The 16,829-nt window shown below is 43.4% G+C and overlaps 1 protein-coding gene across 3 annotated transcripts in view; it reads left to right on the forward strand.

Annotated features, from left to right (window-relative positions):
• The window catches only part of LOC105007718 (plakophilin-1), a 37,882-nt gene that overhangs the window by 16,998 nt on the left and 4,055 nt on the right, over positions 1-16,829 (forward strand). For all 3 annotated transcript variants that reach the window (XM_013136182.3, XM_013136184.4, XM_013136183.3), the window contains 7 exons: positions 5,256-5,463; positions 6,062-6,230; positions 7,273-7,390; positions 7,773-7,901; positions 8,790-8,963; positions 9,050-9,203; positions 9,309-9,495. In XM_013136182.3, the coding sequence (XP_012991636.1) occupies positions 5,256-5,463; positions 6,062-6,230; positions 7,273-7,390; positions 7,773-7,901; positions 8,790-8,963; positions 9,050-9,203; positions 9,309-9,495 (1,139 nt within the window). The remainder of the gene's footprint in view (positions 1-5,255; positions 5,464-6,061; positions 6,231-7,272; positions 7,391-7,772; positions 7,902-8,789; positions 8,964-9,049; positions 9,204-9,308; positions 9,496-16,829) is intronic.

Consider the following 16,829-nt stretch of genomic DNA (forward strand, 5'->3'; position numbering starts at 1 on the left):
GACCAACCCCATTTGCAGACAGTCCTTGTTTGGACTCTGCTTGGATCAGCTTACATTTGTACTGAATCACTGTTAAATCTATTTAAGAGGCTTCATTTCTTCATCAGGTTGGCAATTTCTTCTCAATTTGTTGGTTTTGCTGTTTCATTCATGTTGTTATGCATATGTTGTTAATTTCATTTGCCTGAGCATAATTCTGATTGATTGAATGATTTTTATAGCCAAATGTAGAGGCAGAAAATCAATACACACAGCTTCTCCATATTAGCTTATTTAGATTATTTACAATAAAACTCTTAAAAAGTATTCATAGCAATATTCCCAGAGAGGTCTTTAAAGCACCATGGACATCTCTATGTAAACAAATTTATAGCATATGTCTGCCCTGAATGTTGGTAGCGTAGGGCCAAAACCCAGGTCTTCATTCTCACATTACTGACTTATTTTGACAGGGGATACCATCTGAGCACAGTTGAGTTGGTCTGAGTGCTAACTTCCTCTAAGAAACAAAACAAAACAATGTATATATATATATATATATATATAAAAAAATCTCTAACTTTCTTTCCTTATAGTTTGTTCTGGTCATTGGTAATGCTTATCTCCGTGCCTTAGTGGATAACATTGTCCCCATGCTAAATCAGGCAGATTCCACTGGTCGATCTACCATGGCTTTTGGCTTCATGTCCACTCCTGGAGCAAGAGTTTCACATCTGATGGCAGATGTTCGTGGGGAGGTGTTACCCAGAGGCCTCGTCCCAGTCATAGTATGTCTGACCATTCCTGGTAACAACCTTGAAGCCAGCCCATCCATCTCCCAGGCAATTACCAAGTACTAATGGCCCCGTCCATCGTCCCTTTGATGCGGTGAAGTTGTCCTATCCCCTTAGCAGAAAAACACCCCCAAAACATAATGTTTCCACCTCCATGTTTGACGGTGGGGATGGTGTTCTTGGGATCATAGGCAACATTTCTCCTCCTCCAAACACGGCAAGTTGAGTTGATGCCAAAGAGCTACATTTTGGTCTCATCTGACCACAACACTTTAACCCAGTTCTCCTCTGAATCATTCAGATGTTCACTGGAAAACTTCAGACGGGCCTGTACATCTGCTTTCTTGAGCAGGGGGACCTTGCGGGAGCTACAGGATTTCAGTCCTTCACGGTGTAATGTGTTACCAATTGTTTTCTTGGTGACTATGTTCCCAGCTGCCTTGAGATCATTGACAAGATCCTCTCGTCTAGTTCTGGGCTGATTTCTCATCGTTCTCATGATCATTGTAACTCCACGAGGTGAGATCTTGCAAGGAGAAAGATTTGGAAAGAATTGCAAATACAGTGCCCCTTGATTTTTTTGCATATGATTACACTATCCACTCTCCTGAACATTTCCTACAATACATTCACTGCGGCATATAGAACTGTTTTTTTTGTATAGCCCAATATATATTTCATATCCATTGAGTTACATTGTGGCCAATGGGGTGGGCAGAGTAAAACACCAGCAACAATTGCAAATACACAGTGCCCCTAGATTTTTTTGCATATAATCAATCTATAGAGTCTCCTGAACTTTCCCTAAAATACATTCACTGCAGTATATAGAATAGTTTTTTTTTTATCGCCCCAAAATATATTTCATATGCATTGAGTTACATTGTGGCCAATAGGATCTAGAATGGGTGGAGTAAAATGGAAGCAAATATATACCACATTTATATATTTTAAAAAATCTGATGCATTTTAAGCATATGTTAATGTTATATAGTTTCAGTTTAACTTACCTCAATTGTAAGCTGGTAACGTTATGGTGACTGGCTACCAACCATCGCTAGCACCGCAGAGTAACATACTGGTAGCATTCAGCCTAGCTTATTAGCTTGTGCTAACTTGTAATGTTGCGCAAGGTGGGTATTGTTTTAGCAACCAGGCACCTCAGCTGCACCCACGCCCACCTCTTTTCCCATTTGGTTATCTGGGAATTAGTCTGAGTGACGCGCTGCCAAGATGGCAATGGCCATCTCCACCAAAAATGTGCTTCAAAATGGGTTTTCAGACACCTATGGGTGATGTCACATATACTACGTCCATATTTGTTTTTTTATAGTCTATGGCTTGAACTAACCCTCTTGAAATATTATCTAACATTACATGTAGTTCCCAACAACAGCAGCTGCATTTGACATTTCAACCTTATTTGGATATTATATATCAACATTGCCGTCAGGTTCGGCAGGCGTCAATGTGGATCAAGCTGTTCATGTCATATTCTGTACTGAATTTTAGCAGGTTCAGATGGTGACTGTGAGAAGGTCCTTGTCATAGCAGGATCAGACAGCCAGCGAGGAAAGGACAATGGTGGAGCTGAGGTGAAATGTTGCAGCATAGCAATAGTCTTTAATAGTGTATAACTTAAACAAAACTATGTATGTTACAGTGTGTAGGCCATATCTTGAATGTTCATATAAACCAAACCAGAAGGATGTTGAGTCGACCAGTGTAGTCATGCTTGGTTGTGGTGGCGCTTGGGAGGTGAAGTTGTGAAATTCAAGTACAATACTGGCAAAATGTACTCACATTACAGTAGAGTACAGGCAAAATGTACTAACAATAATGTAGCTCCTCAGAGTGGGATGCAGACAGTTTTATGCTTACTTCGGAGAGCAGTAACACGGGAGAGCTGAAGCATTTTTGAAGTGTTTTGAAGGAGTGCATCAGCTGTTATTCTTCTAACGTCGTTCCCCTTTAGGGAGTTCAAGTCCATTTACACTCCCTGTTCAGTTGCAGGAATAGTCAGAGCTGCAGGAATAGTCAGAGCTGCAGGAATAGTCAGTGCTCTTCGCATCCAGTCAGTTACAGAATAGATTTTAAAGTGGTGCTTTTAGTTTATAAATCTCTGAATGGTTTAGGACCCAAATACATTTCTGATACAGTGGGAAGAACAAGTATTTTATACACTGCCGATTTTGCAGGTTTCCCTACTTACAAAGCATGTAGAGGTCCAGAAAATCACATTGTATGATTTTCAAATAATTAATTTGCATTTTATTGCATGACATAAGTATTTGATCATCTACCAACCAGTAAGAATTCTGGCTCTCACAGACTTGTTCGTTTTTCTTTAAGAAGCCCTCCTGTTCTCCACTCATTACCTGTATTAACTGCTTCTGTTTGAACTCGTTACCTGTATAAAAGGCAACTGTCCACACCCTCAATCAAACAGACTCCAACCTCTCCACAATGGCCAAGACCAGAGAGCTGTGTAAGGACATCAGGGATAAAATTGTAGACCTGCACAAGGCTGGGATGGGCTACAGGACAATAGTCAAGCGGCTTGGTGAGAAGGCAACAACTGTTGGCGCAATTATTAGAAAATGGAAGAAGTTCAAGATGACGGTCAATCTCCCTCGGTCTGGGGCTCCATGCAAGATCTCACCTCGTGGGGCATCAATGATCATGAGGAAGGTGAGGGATCAGCTCAGAACTACACGGCAGGACCTGGTCAATGACCTGAAGAGAGCTGGGACCACAGTCTCAAAGAAAACCATTAGTAACACTTCGCCGTCATGAATTAAAATCCTGCAGTGCACGCAAGGTCCCCCTGCTCAAGCCAGCACATGTCCAGGCCCATCTGAAGTTTGCTAATGACCATCTGGATGATCCAGAGGAGGAATGGGAGAAGGTCATGTGGTCTGATGAGACAAAAATAGAGCTTTTTGATCTAAACTCCACTCGCCGTGTTTGGAGGAAGAAGAAGGATGAGTACAAGCCCAAGAACACCATCCCATCCGTGAAGCATGGAGGTGGAAACACCATTCTTTGGGGATGCTGTTCTGCAAAGGGGACAGGACGAAGTTCAAGTATGGAGGGGAGGATGGATGGGACCATGTATCGCAAGATCTTGGCCAACAACCTCCTTCCCTCAGTAAGAGCATTGAAGATGGGTCGTGGCTGGGTCTTCCAGCATGACAACGACCCGAAACACACAGCCAGGGCAACTAAGGAGTGGCTCCGTAAGAAGCATCTCAAGGTCCTGGAGTGGCCTAGACAGTCTCCAGACCTGAACCAAATAGAAAATCTTTGGAGGGAGCTGAAAGTCTGTATTGCCCAGTGACAGCCCCGAAACCTGAAAGATCTGGAGAAGGTCTGTATGGAGGAGTGGGCCAAAATCCCTGTTGCAGTGTGTGCAAACCTGGTCAAGAACTACAGGAAAAGTATGATCTCTGTAATTGCAAACAAAAGGTTTCTGTACCAAATATTAAGTTCTGCTTTTCTGATGTATCAAATATTTATGTCATGCAATAAATTGCTTGACATACATTGGGATTTTCTGGATTTTTGTTTTAGATTCTGTCTCTCACAGTTGAAGTGTACCTATGATAAAAATTATAGACTTCTACATGTTTTTTAAGTGGGAAAGCCTGCAAAATCGGCAGTGTATCAAATACTTGTTCTCCCCACTGTATGTTTGAAGAATATAAACCAAGCAGGGCTCTTAGATCCATGAACACAGGTCAGATAGTAGAGCCCAGAGTCCAAACTAAACATGGCCAAACTTCGTTTAGCAGTTATTCTGTTCACAAGTGGAATAAACTACCAGAAGATCTTAGACTCTTAGATGTCCCAAACGTATACATTTTTTAATCCAGGTTAAAAACACTTCTCTTCTCACATGCCTGTGACTGAGCACTTAAACTTAACCGCACTGTTTACTCTTACAGCGTCCTATGTTTTTATCACATTTTATTTTGTTTTAATCTATTTCAATTTTTTTATTATTATGCTGTATTTTTTATTTCTCTTCTTGATTTTTTTGTTATTAAATGTGTATTTTGCTATCTTTTACTGGTGCTATCAGAGGAACTACTGTTTTAGTTCCATTGCATTTTGTATTTTTATTTTCACTGTAAAGCACATTGAATTGCTTCTATATATATATATAACTTGCTCGCTTGCTTTACTTACTTATTCAGTTCTGACTTTTGTTTACAGGGTCCAGGACAAGAAGATTCTGTCATTTCTTTTTTTCACACATCACCTGTTAAGTTAAATTTTTTCTGTGATACTCCTTAAATTTAAAGAACCCCCTTCAATAATTGTTAAATAAATAACTTCACTACATGTCTCTGGTCTCTTCATTTTAGCTGTCTTGTTATGTTAGAATTTGCTCTGGAGGAACGTCCAATCCGTTACAATACATAATGTGTTCTAGTAAGCCCTTACCCTTCAGCCCTAACTCTACCTCCCTCACTCCAGGTCCTGCTTCTAGGTGGTATCTGTCCTCTAGTCGCCCTCCTTAGTAGTTCTACTTCGGCCGTCACCCAGTCAGCCTCTGCTGCTCTTAGGAACCTGGTGTTTAGAGACCATCAGAACAAACTGGAGGTCCAACAGGCTGGAGGATTACAACAGGCCCTGCACTTCCTGACAACCACAGACTGCACAATGACACAAAGACATCTGGCAGGTAACTACAGACTCCACCGAGACAACTGACAGGTAACACACTGGCAATATCACAACACACTGGTATTAACACAACTCACTGGCGGTAACAGACTGCTGGAAAAAAACAAAACACTAGCAGTAACACACACTGGCGGTAACACAACACACTGGTATTAACACAATTCACTGGCGGTAACAGACTGCTGGAAAAAAACAAAACACTAGCAGTAACACACACTGGCGGTAACACAACACACTGGCGGTAACACAACACACTGGCGGAAACACAACACACTGGCGGTAACACAACACACTGGCGGTAACACAACACACTGGCGGAAACACAACACACTGGCGGTAACACAACACACTGGCGGTAACACAACACACTGGCAGATAAGACAACACACTGGCAGTAACACATTAGATACTAACCTAAAAACAGACCTAGGACCAGTTATAACATAAACCATTACATACTAATATAACCACAGATCTAGGTCCAGTCCTTACCCAAAAAATTAAGGTACCAGAACAAGTTACAGTATGAATCTTTTGAACCATTGCCTAGATAATTGCTGATTACATAAAAACTGACAGATAACTGAACTCCCCAGGGCTGTTGTGGAATATGTCAAGTGCAGATGAGTTAAAGGAGGAGATACTGGCTGAAGCTCTGCCTGTCCTGACAGAGAGCATCATAGTTCCCTTCTCCAGCTGGTCAGAGAGCACCAACAACCACAACATACACCCTGATGTCTTCTACAGCGCTACTGGCTGTCTACGGTACACACACACACACACACACACCCTGATGTCTTCTACACCGCTACTGGCTGTCTACGGTACACACACACCTACACACACACACACACACCCTGAGGTCTTCTACAGCGCTACTGGCTGTCTACGGTACACACACACCTACACACACACACACACACACACACCCCCTGATGTCTTCTACAGCGCTACTGGCTGTCTACGGTACACACACACCTACACACACACACACACCCTGATGTCTTCTACAGCGCTACTGGCTGTCTACGGTACACACACACCTACACACACACACACACACACCCTGATGTCTTCTACAGCGCTACTGGCTGTCTACGGTACACACACACCTACACACACACACACACCCTGATGTCTTCTACAGCGCTACTGGCTGTCTACGGTACACACACACCTACACACACACACACACCCTGATGTCTTCTACAGCGCTACTGGCTGTCTACGGTACACACACACCTACACACACACACACACACACCCTGATGTCTTCTACAGCGCTACTGGCTGTCTACGGTACACACACACCTACACACACACACACACCCTGATGTCTTCTACAGCGCTACTGGCTGTCTACGGTACACACACACCTACACACACACACACACCCTGATGTCTTCTACAGCGCTACTGGCTGTCTACGGTACACACACACCTACACACACACACACACCCTGATGTCTTCTACAGCGCTACTGGCTGTCTACGGTACACACACACCTACACACACACACACCCTGATGTCTTCTACAGCGCTACTGGCTGTCTACGGTACACACACACCTACACACACACACACACCCTGATGTTTTCTACAGCGCTACTGGCTGTCTACGGTACACACACACCTACACACACACACACACCCTGTTGTTTTCTATAGCGCAACTGGCTGTCTACGGTACACATGTGATGGTCTATCTGTATGTGTGGGTACCCGCGTGACGGTCTATCTGTGTGGGTACCCACGTGACGGTCTATTTGTGTGGGTGTGTGTCTGTGTGTCCTTCTACATGTGCAGGAACCTGAGTTGTGCCCAGCAGGAGCAGAGAAAGAGGATGAGGGAGTGTAACGGTCTTATTGATTCTCTAATGATGTATGTCCGGTCATGTGTTGCAGAGGACAAGCCTGATGACAAGGTCAGACCACAATCATTTAAAAATAATACATTATTCTAGTACTCTTATAGAAGCATTTAAGTTCATCTGTTTTGTTTGAGAGAACAACAGATGTTCACCAAGCAGGCTCTGTGAATCTGGCCTGCTGATATTTCTATGATCTAACTTATTCAGTGGATTATGACACATTAGTTTTGTCATGAGGTGTATATTTTGTCACCAGGTATATATTTTGTCACCAGGTATATATTTTGTCATCAGGTGTAGATTTTGTCACCAGGTATATATTTTGTCTTTAGGTATGTAATGGTTCATGTACCAGTGCTGATCCACAGACCTGAATTTGAGAAAAAAAAATGTAATCCCTGTTTTCTCTCCCTCTCCTCTTCCTCTCCTCTCCTAGTCAGTGGAGAATTGTGTGTGCATTCTCCATAACCTGACCTACCAGCTGGAGGAAGAGGCCCCTCAGTGCTTCTCTCGGTTCCATCCAACAACAGACGCTTCTTCTGTTAAGAATGGGGGAAAAAACACGGTGGGCCGACAGCCTTACCTTTACACCCTGACTCCTAACCCCCTAGAGCCTGACCCTGAATCATCTACACCCTGACCCTTAATCCCCTGCACAACCATACCCCAAATCCCCTGCACAACCATACCCCAAATCCCCTGCACAACCCTACCCCAAATCCCCTGCACCCTGACCTCTAACCCCTTAGAACCTGACCCCTAAACCCCTACACCCTGACCCTTAACCACCTAGAGCCTGAACCCTAACCCCTTAGACCCTGACCCCAAATCCCCTACACCCTGACCCCTATAGCCTGACCTCTAAACCCCTATGCCCTGACCCCAAATCCTCCACAGCCTGACCCCTAAACCCCTACACCCTGACCACTACACACTAATCACTACACCATCACCCCTACACGCTAATCACTACACCCTGACCCCTACACCCTAATCACTACACCATCACCCCTACACCCTAATCACTAAATCCTGACCACTACACCCTAATCACTACACCATGACCAATACACCCTAATCACTACACCATGACCCTTTTGCCCTAATCACTACAACCTGACCCCTTCATGTAAATAACTAAACCCTGACCTTTACACCCTAATCATTACACCATCACCCCTTCAAGCTAATCACTAAACCCTGACCTTTACACCCTAATCATTACACCATCACCCCTTCAAGCTAATCACTAAACCCTGACACCTACACCCTAATCACTAAACCCTGATCCCTACACCCTATTCACTACACCATCACCCCTTCAAGCTAATCACTAAACCCTGAAACTTACACCCTAATCACTACATCAGGACTGCTTCATCCTAATCCTGACCCCTAAAAGCCTACCTTTTTGTCAAGGTGCGTTATGTTGATTGTGTCTGTGTTTGTTTAGGACGTGTTTTGTTGTTCTTTATGGGAGGAGGACTATAACCCAGTGGGCGTGGCCTGGCTGACACATTCTAAGGGTGTGCAGATCTACCTAAACCTGCTCAGTTCTGCCCAGAAAGACTCCACCTTGGAGGCCTGCTGTGGGGCCCTCCAGAACCTTACTGCCAACAGAGGACTGGTGAGGCAGTGAGTGTGTGTGTGGAGATGGGTCTAGGCGGTATTTATTTCCCTCTGCCAGGATTCTGACCCAGGCTGTGTGTGTAGGTGTCCATTATGATGAGTCATACCATAGTCCAGAAGTTGGGTGGTCTGCAGTACATCGCCCCACTCCTCCAGTCCCCCAACCCCGGCCTGCAGAAGACAGCCATGTCATTAGTAGGCAACCTATCACGCACCATCAGCATGCAAAGCATCATGGGTAAGACTTGTAACAATGCAATGCATCATGGGTAAGATTGGTAACACCGCAGTGCATTATGGGAAACATTATTAACACTGCAATGCTCTTTTTGCTGTTTTCCAGCATTGCACATCCTGCCAGATCTCTCTGTCCTACTGTCCTCAGGAACTAAAGGAATGGCCAACTGTGATCAAACCATGGCGACCGCCTGTCATGTACTACGGAGCCTGATATTAGCTGACACTGTGACCGGCAGAAAGTTCATCACCAAACACCTGGTGACATCACTGGCTGACCTCAGTGAGAACAGGTGATCTCACACCCGTCGGATGGTTGAGGCATCCAAACTGTTGCCTATGTTGCACATGTACTGCTGTAGTATGGGTGCAAATCCAGCCCAATGTTCTTTCAGCTAATAACCGTCTCACTGTCCTGAATGAAGCATAATGCCAGAAAAACATGATTTAACTAGAAAATGAACCAGGCAGACTTAGTTTGGCAAGCCCACAATTAGAAGGGATGAATGTTGTTGCCCTCGCTGGATTTGACCCGGGGTCTCCTATGCGACAGGCCATGTCTTCAACCACTATGCCACTAAGCTATGTGTGTGCACAGTGTTAGTAAACTTCTACAATGTTAAACCAATTAGTCGAAACTGGAAACCACAATTCTTAAAACTAGTTCCCTACATTAGCTAACATCCAAACTAACAACAGGTATAACAAGGTCACTACACTACATTCAACCCATTAAATTAGAAGGAGATTACTGTAGATGGTTAGCCAATAGCTGTATTGTAATGAAAACAATCACTCCAAGGCTGGTTGCATTACGCTGTGTAAACTACACTATGCAAATCCAAATCGAGAGGAATGTGTTCGTTGCTGCTGCAGTAGTTTTAGTCTGGCTGTACAATACCTATAATGAAAACAATAAACTCCAATCACTCCAGGGCGGGTTTGATTCTTTAGAATCATTCCAGGCCTGATTAGTTTCTTTAGAATCACTCCAGGCCTGGTTCGTTTCTTTAGAATCACTCCATGGCTGGTTCGTTTCTTTAGAATCACTCCATGGCTGGTTCGTTTCTTTAGAATCACTCCATGGCTGGTTCGTTTCTTTAGAATCACTCCATGGCTGGTTCGTTTCTTTAGAATCACTCCATGGCTGGTTCGTTTCTTTAGAATCACTCCATGGCTGGTTCGTTTCTTTAGAATCACTCCATGGCTGGTTCGTTTCTTTAGAATCACTCCATGGCTGGTTCGTTTCATTAAAATGTCTTTAAAAACAATGACAGCTGAATAGCCAACCACTACGCTGTGTGAAATACTATGTAAATTCGAAAGCATTGGCTGAATCTCAAATCGCATATTACATACTACGTACCATAAGCACATACTTCGCAGATTATGGTGAATTATGTATTGTTTTTTATATAGTAAGCTAGTCTGCCAGTAATTGGGAGCGATTGGGACATACTACCTTGTCATAAAATTGCGTCTCGACATTAGATAATTTTGTCACACATTAACATCATGCCAAATTTTTATATTTAGCTAGACACCATAAAGCATTGTGTAAAATGAACTAATGTTTCTTATTTAGTTTACTTTCAACACAAATAGCATATATGAAATGTATGGCTTTTGCCACTGGCCGTTTTAACAGCTTATTAGCCAGTAATAGGCTTACTAGTATCTACAGCACTAACTTACTACTTGGAATATTCATAAGAATTGAACAATTTCTCGCAAGACTGAAAATGAAGTTTACACTGCCAAAGCTATTTAATTTCATGGCACAACAACCGTCATTTTTCTTTCATTTGTGAATGGCATTGATATAATAACTATCAATAAAGGGTGAAGATAACTGACTTTTTCATCAAGTGAAAAGACGAGAGAATCATGGAAACCCCTCCTCTTTTACTGAGCAAGGGTTTGTGGTTTATATTACCCCAAAAAGCTTGCACGGATGTGTGCTTCGAAAATCCATCAGAAATAGTCGCAATATAACTGTAAACAGTCTTATTTTAGGCTTACTATAACGTAGCCACTGAAATTTGTGGCCAGCGAAGTTTTTGTCTATCCTGAACAAATCTAAATGCATAGTTCTGTATGTGGCGATATTCGAACAGCAGTCGCCTATATGGAAGTCCACATTTCCAACCACTACACTATTTAGCAAAGGATTAGTCAGTTACTCACTCAATCACCCCTCAGTAAGAGACATTCACGTTCCTGGCCGGCTCCATTTATGCAGTCTGGCAAAATGAACCATTGTTATTTTTGTCCTATTCCCCTAAACCTCAGAGAAGGATGTTATGGAGTGACCATTTCCATGGCAGTAGGGGCAAATTAGATGCTCTGGTAGAACCTAGAAGCAGTCACATTTCATTGAAGGGAGAGAATGAGAATTAGGGTTAAATATCTTCTGGAGAAACTACCGGTTGTGCTTCCTGAGAGAATTGCTAGAAATGAAAAGCATAATACCGAAAAATAGTGGTTCTATAAAGCTAGTAAGACAGCCTCTCTCGCTCAGGTTGTTCTATAAGGCTAGTAAGACAGCCTCTCTCTCTCTCTCAGGTTGTTCTACAAGGCTAGTAAGACATCCTCTCTCTCCCAGGATGTTCTATAAGGCTAGTAAGACAGCCTCTCTCTCTCTCTCTCTCTCTCTCTCTCTCTCTCTCTCAGGTTGTTCTATAAGGCTAGTAAGACAGCCTCTCTCTCTCTCTCAGATTGTTCTATAAGGCTAGTAAGACAGCCTCTCTCTCTCTCTCTCAGGTTGTTCTATAAGGCTAGTAAGACAGCCTCTCTCTCTCTCTCTCTCTCAGGTTGTTCTATAAGGCTAGTAAGACAGCCTCTCTCTCTCTCTCTCTCTCAGGTTGTTCTATAAGGCTAGTAAGACAGCCTCTCTCTCTCTCAGGTTGTTCTACAAGGCTAGTAAGACATCCTCTCTCTCCCAGGATGTTCTATAAGGCTAGTAAGACAGCCTCTCTCTCTCTCTCTCTCTCTCTCTCTCTCTCAGGTTGTTCTATAAGGCTAGTAAGACAGCCTCTCTCTCTCAGATTGTTCTATAAGGCTAGTAAGACAGCCTCTCTCTCTCTCAGGTTGTTCTATAAGGCTAGTAAGACAGTAAGCTAGTAAGCCTCTCTCTCTCTCTCTCTCTCTCTCTCTCTCTCTCAGATTGTTCTATAAGGCTAGTAAGACAGCCTCTCTCTCTCTCTCAGGTGGTTCTATAAGGCTAGTAAGACAGCCTCTCTCTCTCAGGTTGTTCTATAAGGCTAGTAAGACAACCTCTCTCTCTTACTCTGACCCCCCCGTCTCAGTTCCAAGGTGTTACGCTGCTATATTATTGTGCTGGGGGATATGAGGAATGCACTACTAACTTTTCTCAGTCTCCTCCAGTTTTACATTTTAGGAGGAGATGAGGTCCTGGTCCACATCTGCGGATTACCTGGTTTGGGGGGCCCGTTGCTGTCCCTGTCCACCTGGTCATACTTCTGACCTAGTCTAAAATCAAATAGACTCTGGATTTAGCCCGGAGAAATGTATTTATTATTCCAATTGGACTCTTAATATCTCACCCGGCACAGCCAGAAGAGGACTGGTCACCCCTCTGAGCCTGGGTCCTCTCTAGGTTTCTTCCTAAAATTCGACCTTCTTAGGGAGTTTTTCCTAGCCACTGAAATTCAACACTACTGTTGTTTGCTCCTTGGGGTTTAAGGCCGGGTGTCTCTGTAAAGCACTTTGTGACAATTGCTGTTGTAAAAAGGGCTTTATAAATACATTTGATTGATTGATTGATTGATACATTGCCAAAGCAAGCATCAATATATATAAAAATTAATGGCAAAACAAACAAACAAAATAAACAGTGAACAGTGAAAAACAACAATCATAGTTACGGCCGATAGTAGAACCTCGGATTCAGGAGGAACAGTGTGGTTTTCGTCCGGGCCGTGGAACACTGGACCAGCTCTATACCCTCTACGGGGTGTTGGAGGGTTCATGGGAGTTTGCCCAACCAATCCACATGTGTTTTGTGGATTTGGAGAAGGCATTTGACTGTGTCCCTCGCGGCATCTTGTGGAGGGTGCTTGGGGAATATGAGGTCCTGGGTCCTTTGCTAAGGGCTGTCATGTCCCTGTACAACCGAAGCAGGAGCTTGGTCCGCATTGCCGGCAGTAAGTCAGACTTGTTCCCAGTGCATGTTGGACTCCGGCAGGGCTGCCCTTTGTCACCGGTTCTGTTCGTAATTTTTATGGACAGAATTTCTAGGCGCAGCCAGGGGCCGGAGGGTGTCAGGTTTGGGGACCACACAATTTCGTCTCTGCTCTTTGCAGATGATGTTGTCGTGTTGGCCCCTTCTAACCAGGACCTTCAGCATGCGCTGGGACGGTTTGCAGCCGAGTGTGAAGCGGTGGGGATGAAAATCAGTACCTCCAAATCCGAGGCCATGGTCCTCAGTCGGAAAAGGGTGGCTTGCCCACTTCAGGTTGGTGGAGAGTGCCTGCCTCAAGTGGAGGAGTTTAAGTATCTAGGGGTCTTGTTCACGAGTGAGGGAAGGATGGAACGGGAGATTGACAGACGGATCGGTGCAGCTTCTGCAGTAATGCGGTCGATGTATCGGTCTGTCGTGGTGAAGAAAGAGCTGAGCCGCAAGGCGAAGCTCTCGATTTACCAGTCAATCTACGTTCCTACTCTCACCTATGGTCATGAGCTTTGGGTCATGACCGAAAGGACAAGATCCCGGATACAGGCGGCCGAAATGAGCTTTCTCCGCAGGGTGGCCGGGCAATCCCTTAGAGATAGGGTGAGAAGCTCGGTCACCCGGGAGGAGCTCAGAGTAGAGCCGCTGCTCCTCCAGATCGAGAGGGGTCAGCTGAGGTGGCTTGGGCATCTTTTTCGGATGCCTCCGGAATGCCTTCCTGGGAAGGTGTTCCGGTCCCGCCCACCGGGAGGAGACCCCAGGGAAGACCTAGGACATGCTGGAGGGACTATGGCCAAGACCAAAGAGCTATCAAAGGACACCAGAAACAAAATTGTAGACCTGCATCAGGCTGGGAAGACTGAATCTGCAATAGGTAAGCAGCTTGGTGTGAAGAAATCAAGCAATTATAAGAAAATGGAAGACATGCAAGACCACTGATAATCTCCCTCGATCTGAGGCTCCACGCAAGATCTCACCCCATGGGGTCAAAATGATCACAAGAACGGTGAGCAAAAATCCCAGAACCACACGGGGGGACCTATTGAATGACCTGCAGAGAGCTGGGACCAAAGTAACAAAGGCTACCATCAGTAACACACTACGCCGCCAGGGACTCAAATCCTGCAGTGCCAGACGTGTCCCCCTGCTTAGCCCAGACCAGTCTGAGGTTTGCTAGAGAGCATTTGGATGATCCAGAAGAGGATTGGGAGAATTCATATGGTCAGATGTAGAACCGAAATAAAACTTTTTGGTAAAAACTCAACTTGTTGTGTTTGGAGGAGAAAGAATGCTGAGTTGCATCCAAAGAACACCATACCTACTGTGAAGCATGGGGGTGGAAACATCATGCTTTGGGGCTGTTTTTCTGTAAAGGGACCAGGACGACTGATCCATGTAAAGGAAAGAACGAATGGGGCTATGTTTCGTGAGATTTTGAGTGAAAATCTCCTTCCATCTGCAAGGGCATTGAAGATGAAACGTGGCTGGGTCTTTCAGCATGACAATGATACCAAACACACCATCTGGGCAACAAAGGAGTGGCTTCGTAAGAAACATTTCAAGGTCCTGGAGTGGCCTAGCCAATTACCAGATCTCAATCCCATAGAAAATCTTTGGAGGGAGTTGAAAGTCTGTGTTGCCCAGCAACAGCCCCAAAACATCACTGCTCTAGAGGAGATCTGCATGGAGGAATGGGCCAAAATACCAGCAACAGTATGTGAAAACCTTGCGAAGACTTACAGAAAATGTTTGACCTCTGTAATTGCCAATAAAGGGTATATAACAAAGTACTGAAATTAACCAAAATTATTATAATATTAATTATTACTTATTTTACACCATAATTTACCAATAAATTCATAAGAAATCCTACAATGTGATTTTCTGGATTTCTTTTCCTCATTCCTCAGATTTTTCCCATAATACACTTATATACATTTCAGTTTAATAAGCGGTTCGTAATGGTAAAGACATACTTTGTTTTATTGCAAACTATGGACAGTGCTTGACTTGGAATTAAATAAATGCAAGTTGTCACAGCCCTTAATTTTGTTTAATATACATGCAATGTCAGTCCATAACTTACCACAATAACTGGCCGCATTTAAATGTAGCCCATGTAAATGTAAACCGAATCTTTCCATCTCATATTGCTTTCTTGATTAACGCAATCTGCCACGTTAGGCTACTGTATAAAACACATCTCACCCACTCGTATCTGGACAGCAACATGGTGTGCAGGCATTTAACCCATTGAATCACACCTAAACTGGTCAAGGTATTGTCCTTCGATGTTTAGGCTGAAATGTAGTTAGAATGGAGTTCAGGTGAATGCCTGTAAACATTAGATTTCCTGAAAGATGAAGTATCTCTATGTAGTTTTTCCCAAATTCAACAAAATGCATGAGGTAGGCTACTTGAACAGGCAATGGCATAAGGTAGTCATGGTGGCAAGAGTTGTTATATACAAACATCAAATCAGGGTACATCTGTAATTCATGCAGAGCACAGTTGTTTGCTAATTTCACTATGAGAATATGCTTTGGAGGAAACATTAATGCTTAGCTCAGATTAGCATAAACATTAATTAATGACAACTTACCATGCTACAAGCAAAGTATTAGCAGGTGGATTCATGCAACAGAGCTAGGGGAGCCATGGCTAGCATTCAAGTTTGATGGGTTTTTGTAGTGAGACTGGGGTGCGGGACGCAAGTAGAGATATTTCCATTTCCTCACATCAATTGCACAAATGTATGTGCAGCCTACTAACGCATTCTTAGGCTGTTGTTATTAAACTAGTGCAGAGTAAACACGATTCACAACATGAATGCAAACTCTCCAATGATATACTGAAAAGAACATCTGTAAAATGCTCTGGTCAAGTCAACCGCCAATACAGTTACTGGTAAACAATAAATGCCTGATAGCAGCGCAATCCTATCAGCTCCCAGTAGAGTCAAGCTCTTACTGGATGGCGGTGTGGCTCCAAAAAAATGTATTGTTAACAGTGACAAAAATCTTAACGGCGTTAAGTATTTTAAATTAATTTAACTTTGAAACCCCTAATATACGTATATACATACATACATACATACATACATACACACACACACACACACACACACACACACACCAAAAAAATTAAATAGAATAATAATAAATAAAGAAAAAATAAAGCATATAGTCTTCAGCTGGCTGTCCCTAAGGTTATGGCAGGTTGTCGCAAATCTGGCTGTGAAAAGTGAGCAGTTGGGTTTTTCTCCTATTAAGTATAGCATTTTTTCTTTATCTGATAGGCTCTCAAATTCTTCATATTTCTTATGCATTTTGGGGAATATACAGCTCCAGAAAAAATTAAGAGACCACTTTCTTTCCTTTCCTCAGTACTAGAAGAAGTTCAGTGTGTGTTCAGTGTGTAACATTTCTAATGTTT

The sequence above is a fragment of the Esox lucius genome, chromosome 12, assembly GCF_011004845.1.
Source record: "Esox lucius isolate fEsoLuc1 chromosome 12, fEsoLuc1.pri, whole genome shotgun sequence".
Taxonomy (NCBI): domain Eukaryota; kingdom Metazoa; phylum Chordata; class Actinopteri; order Esociformes; family Esocidae; genus Esox; species Esox lucius.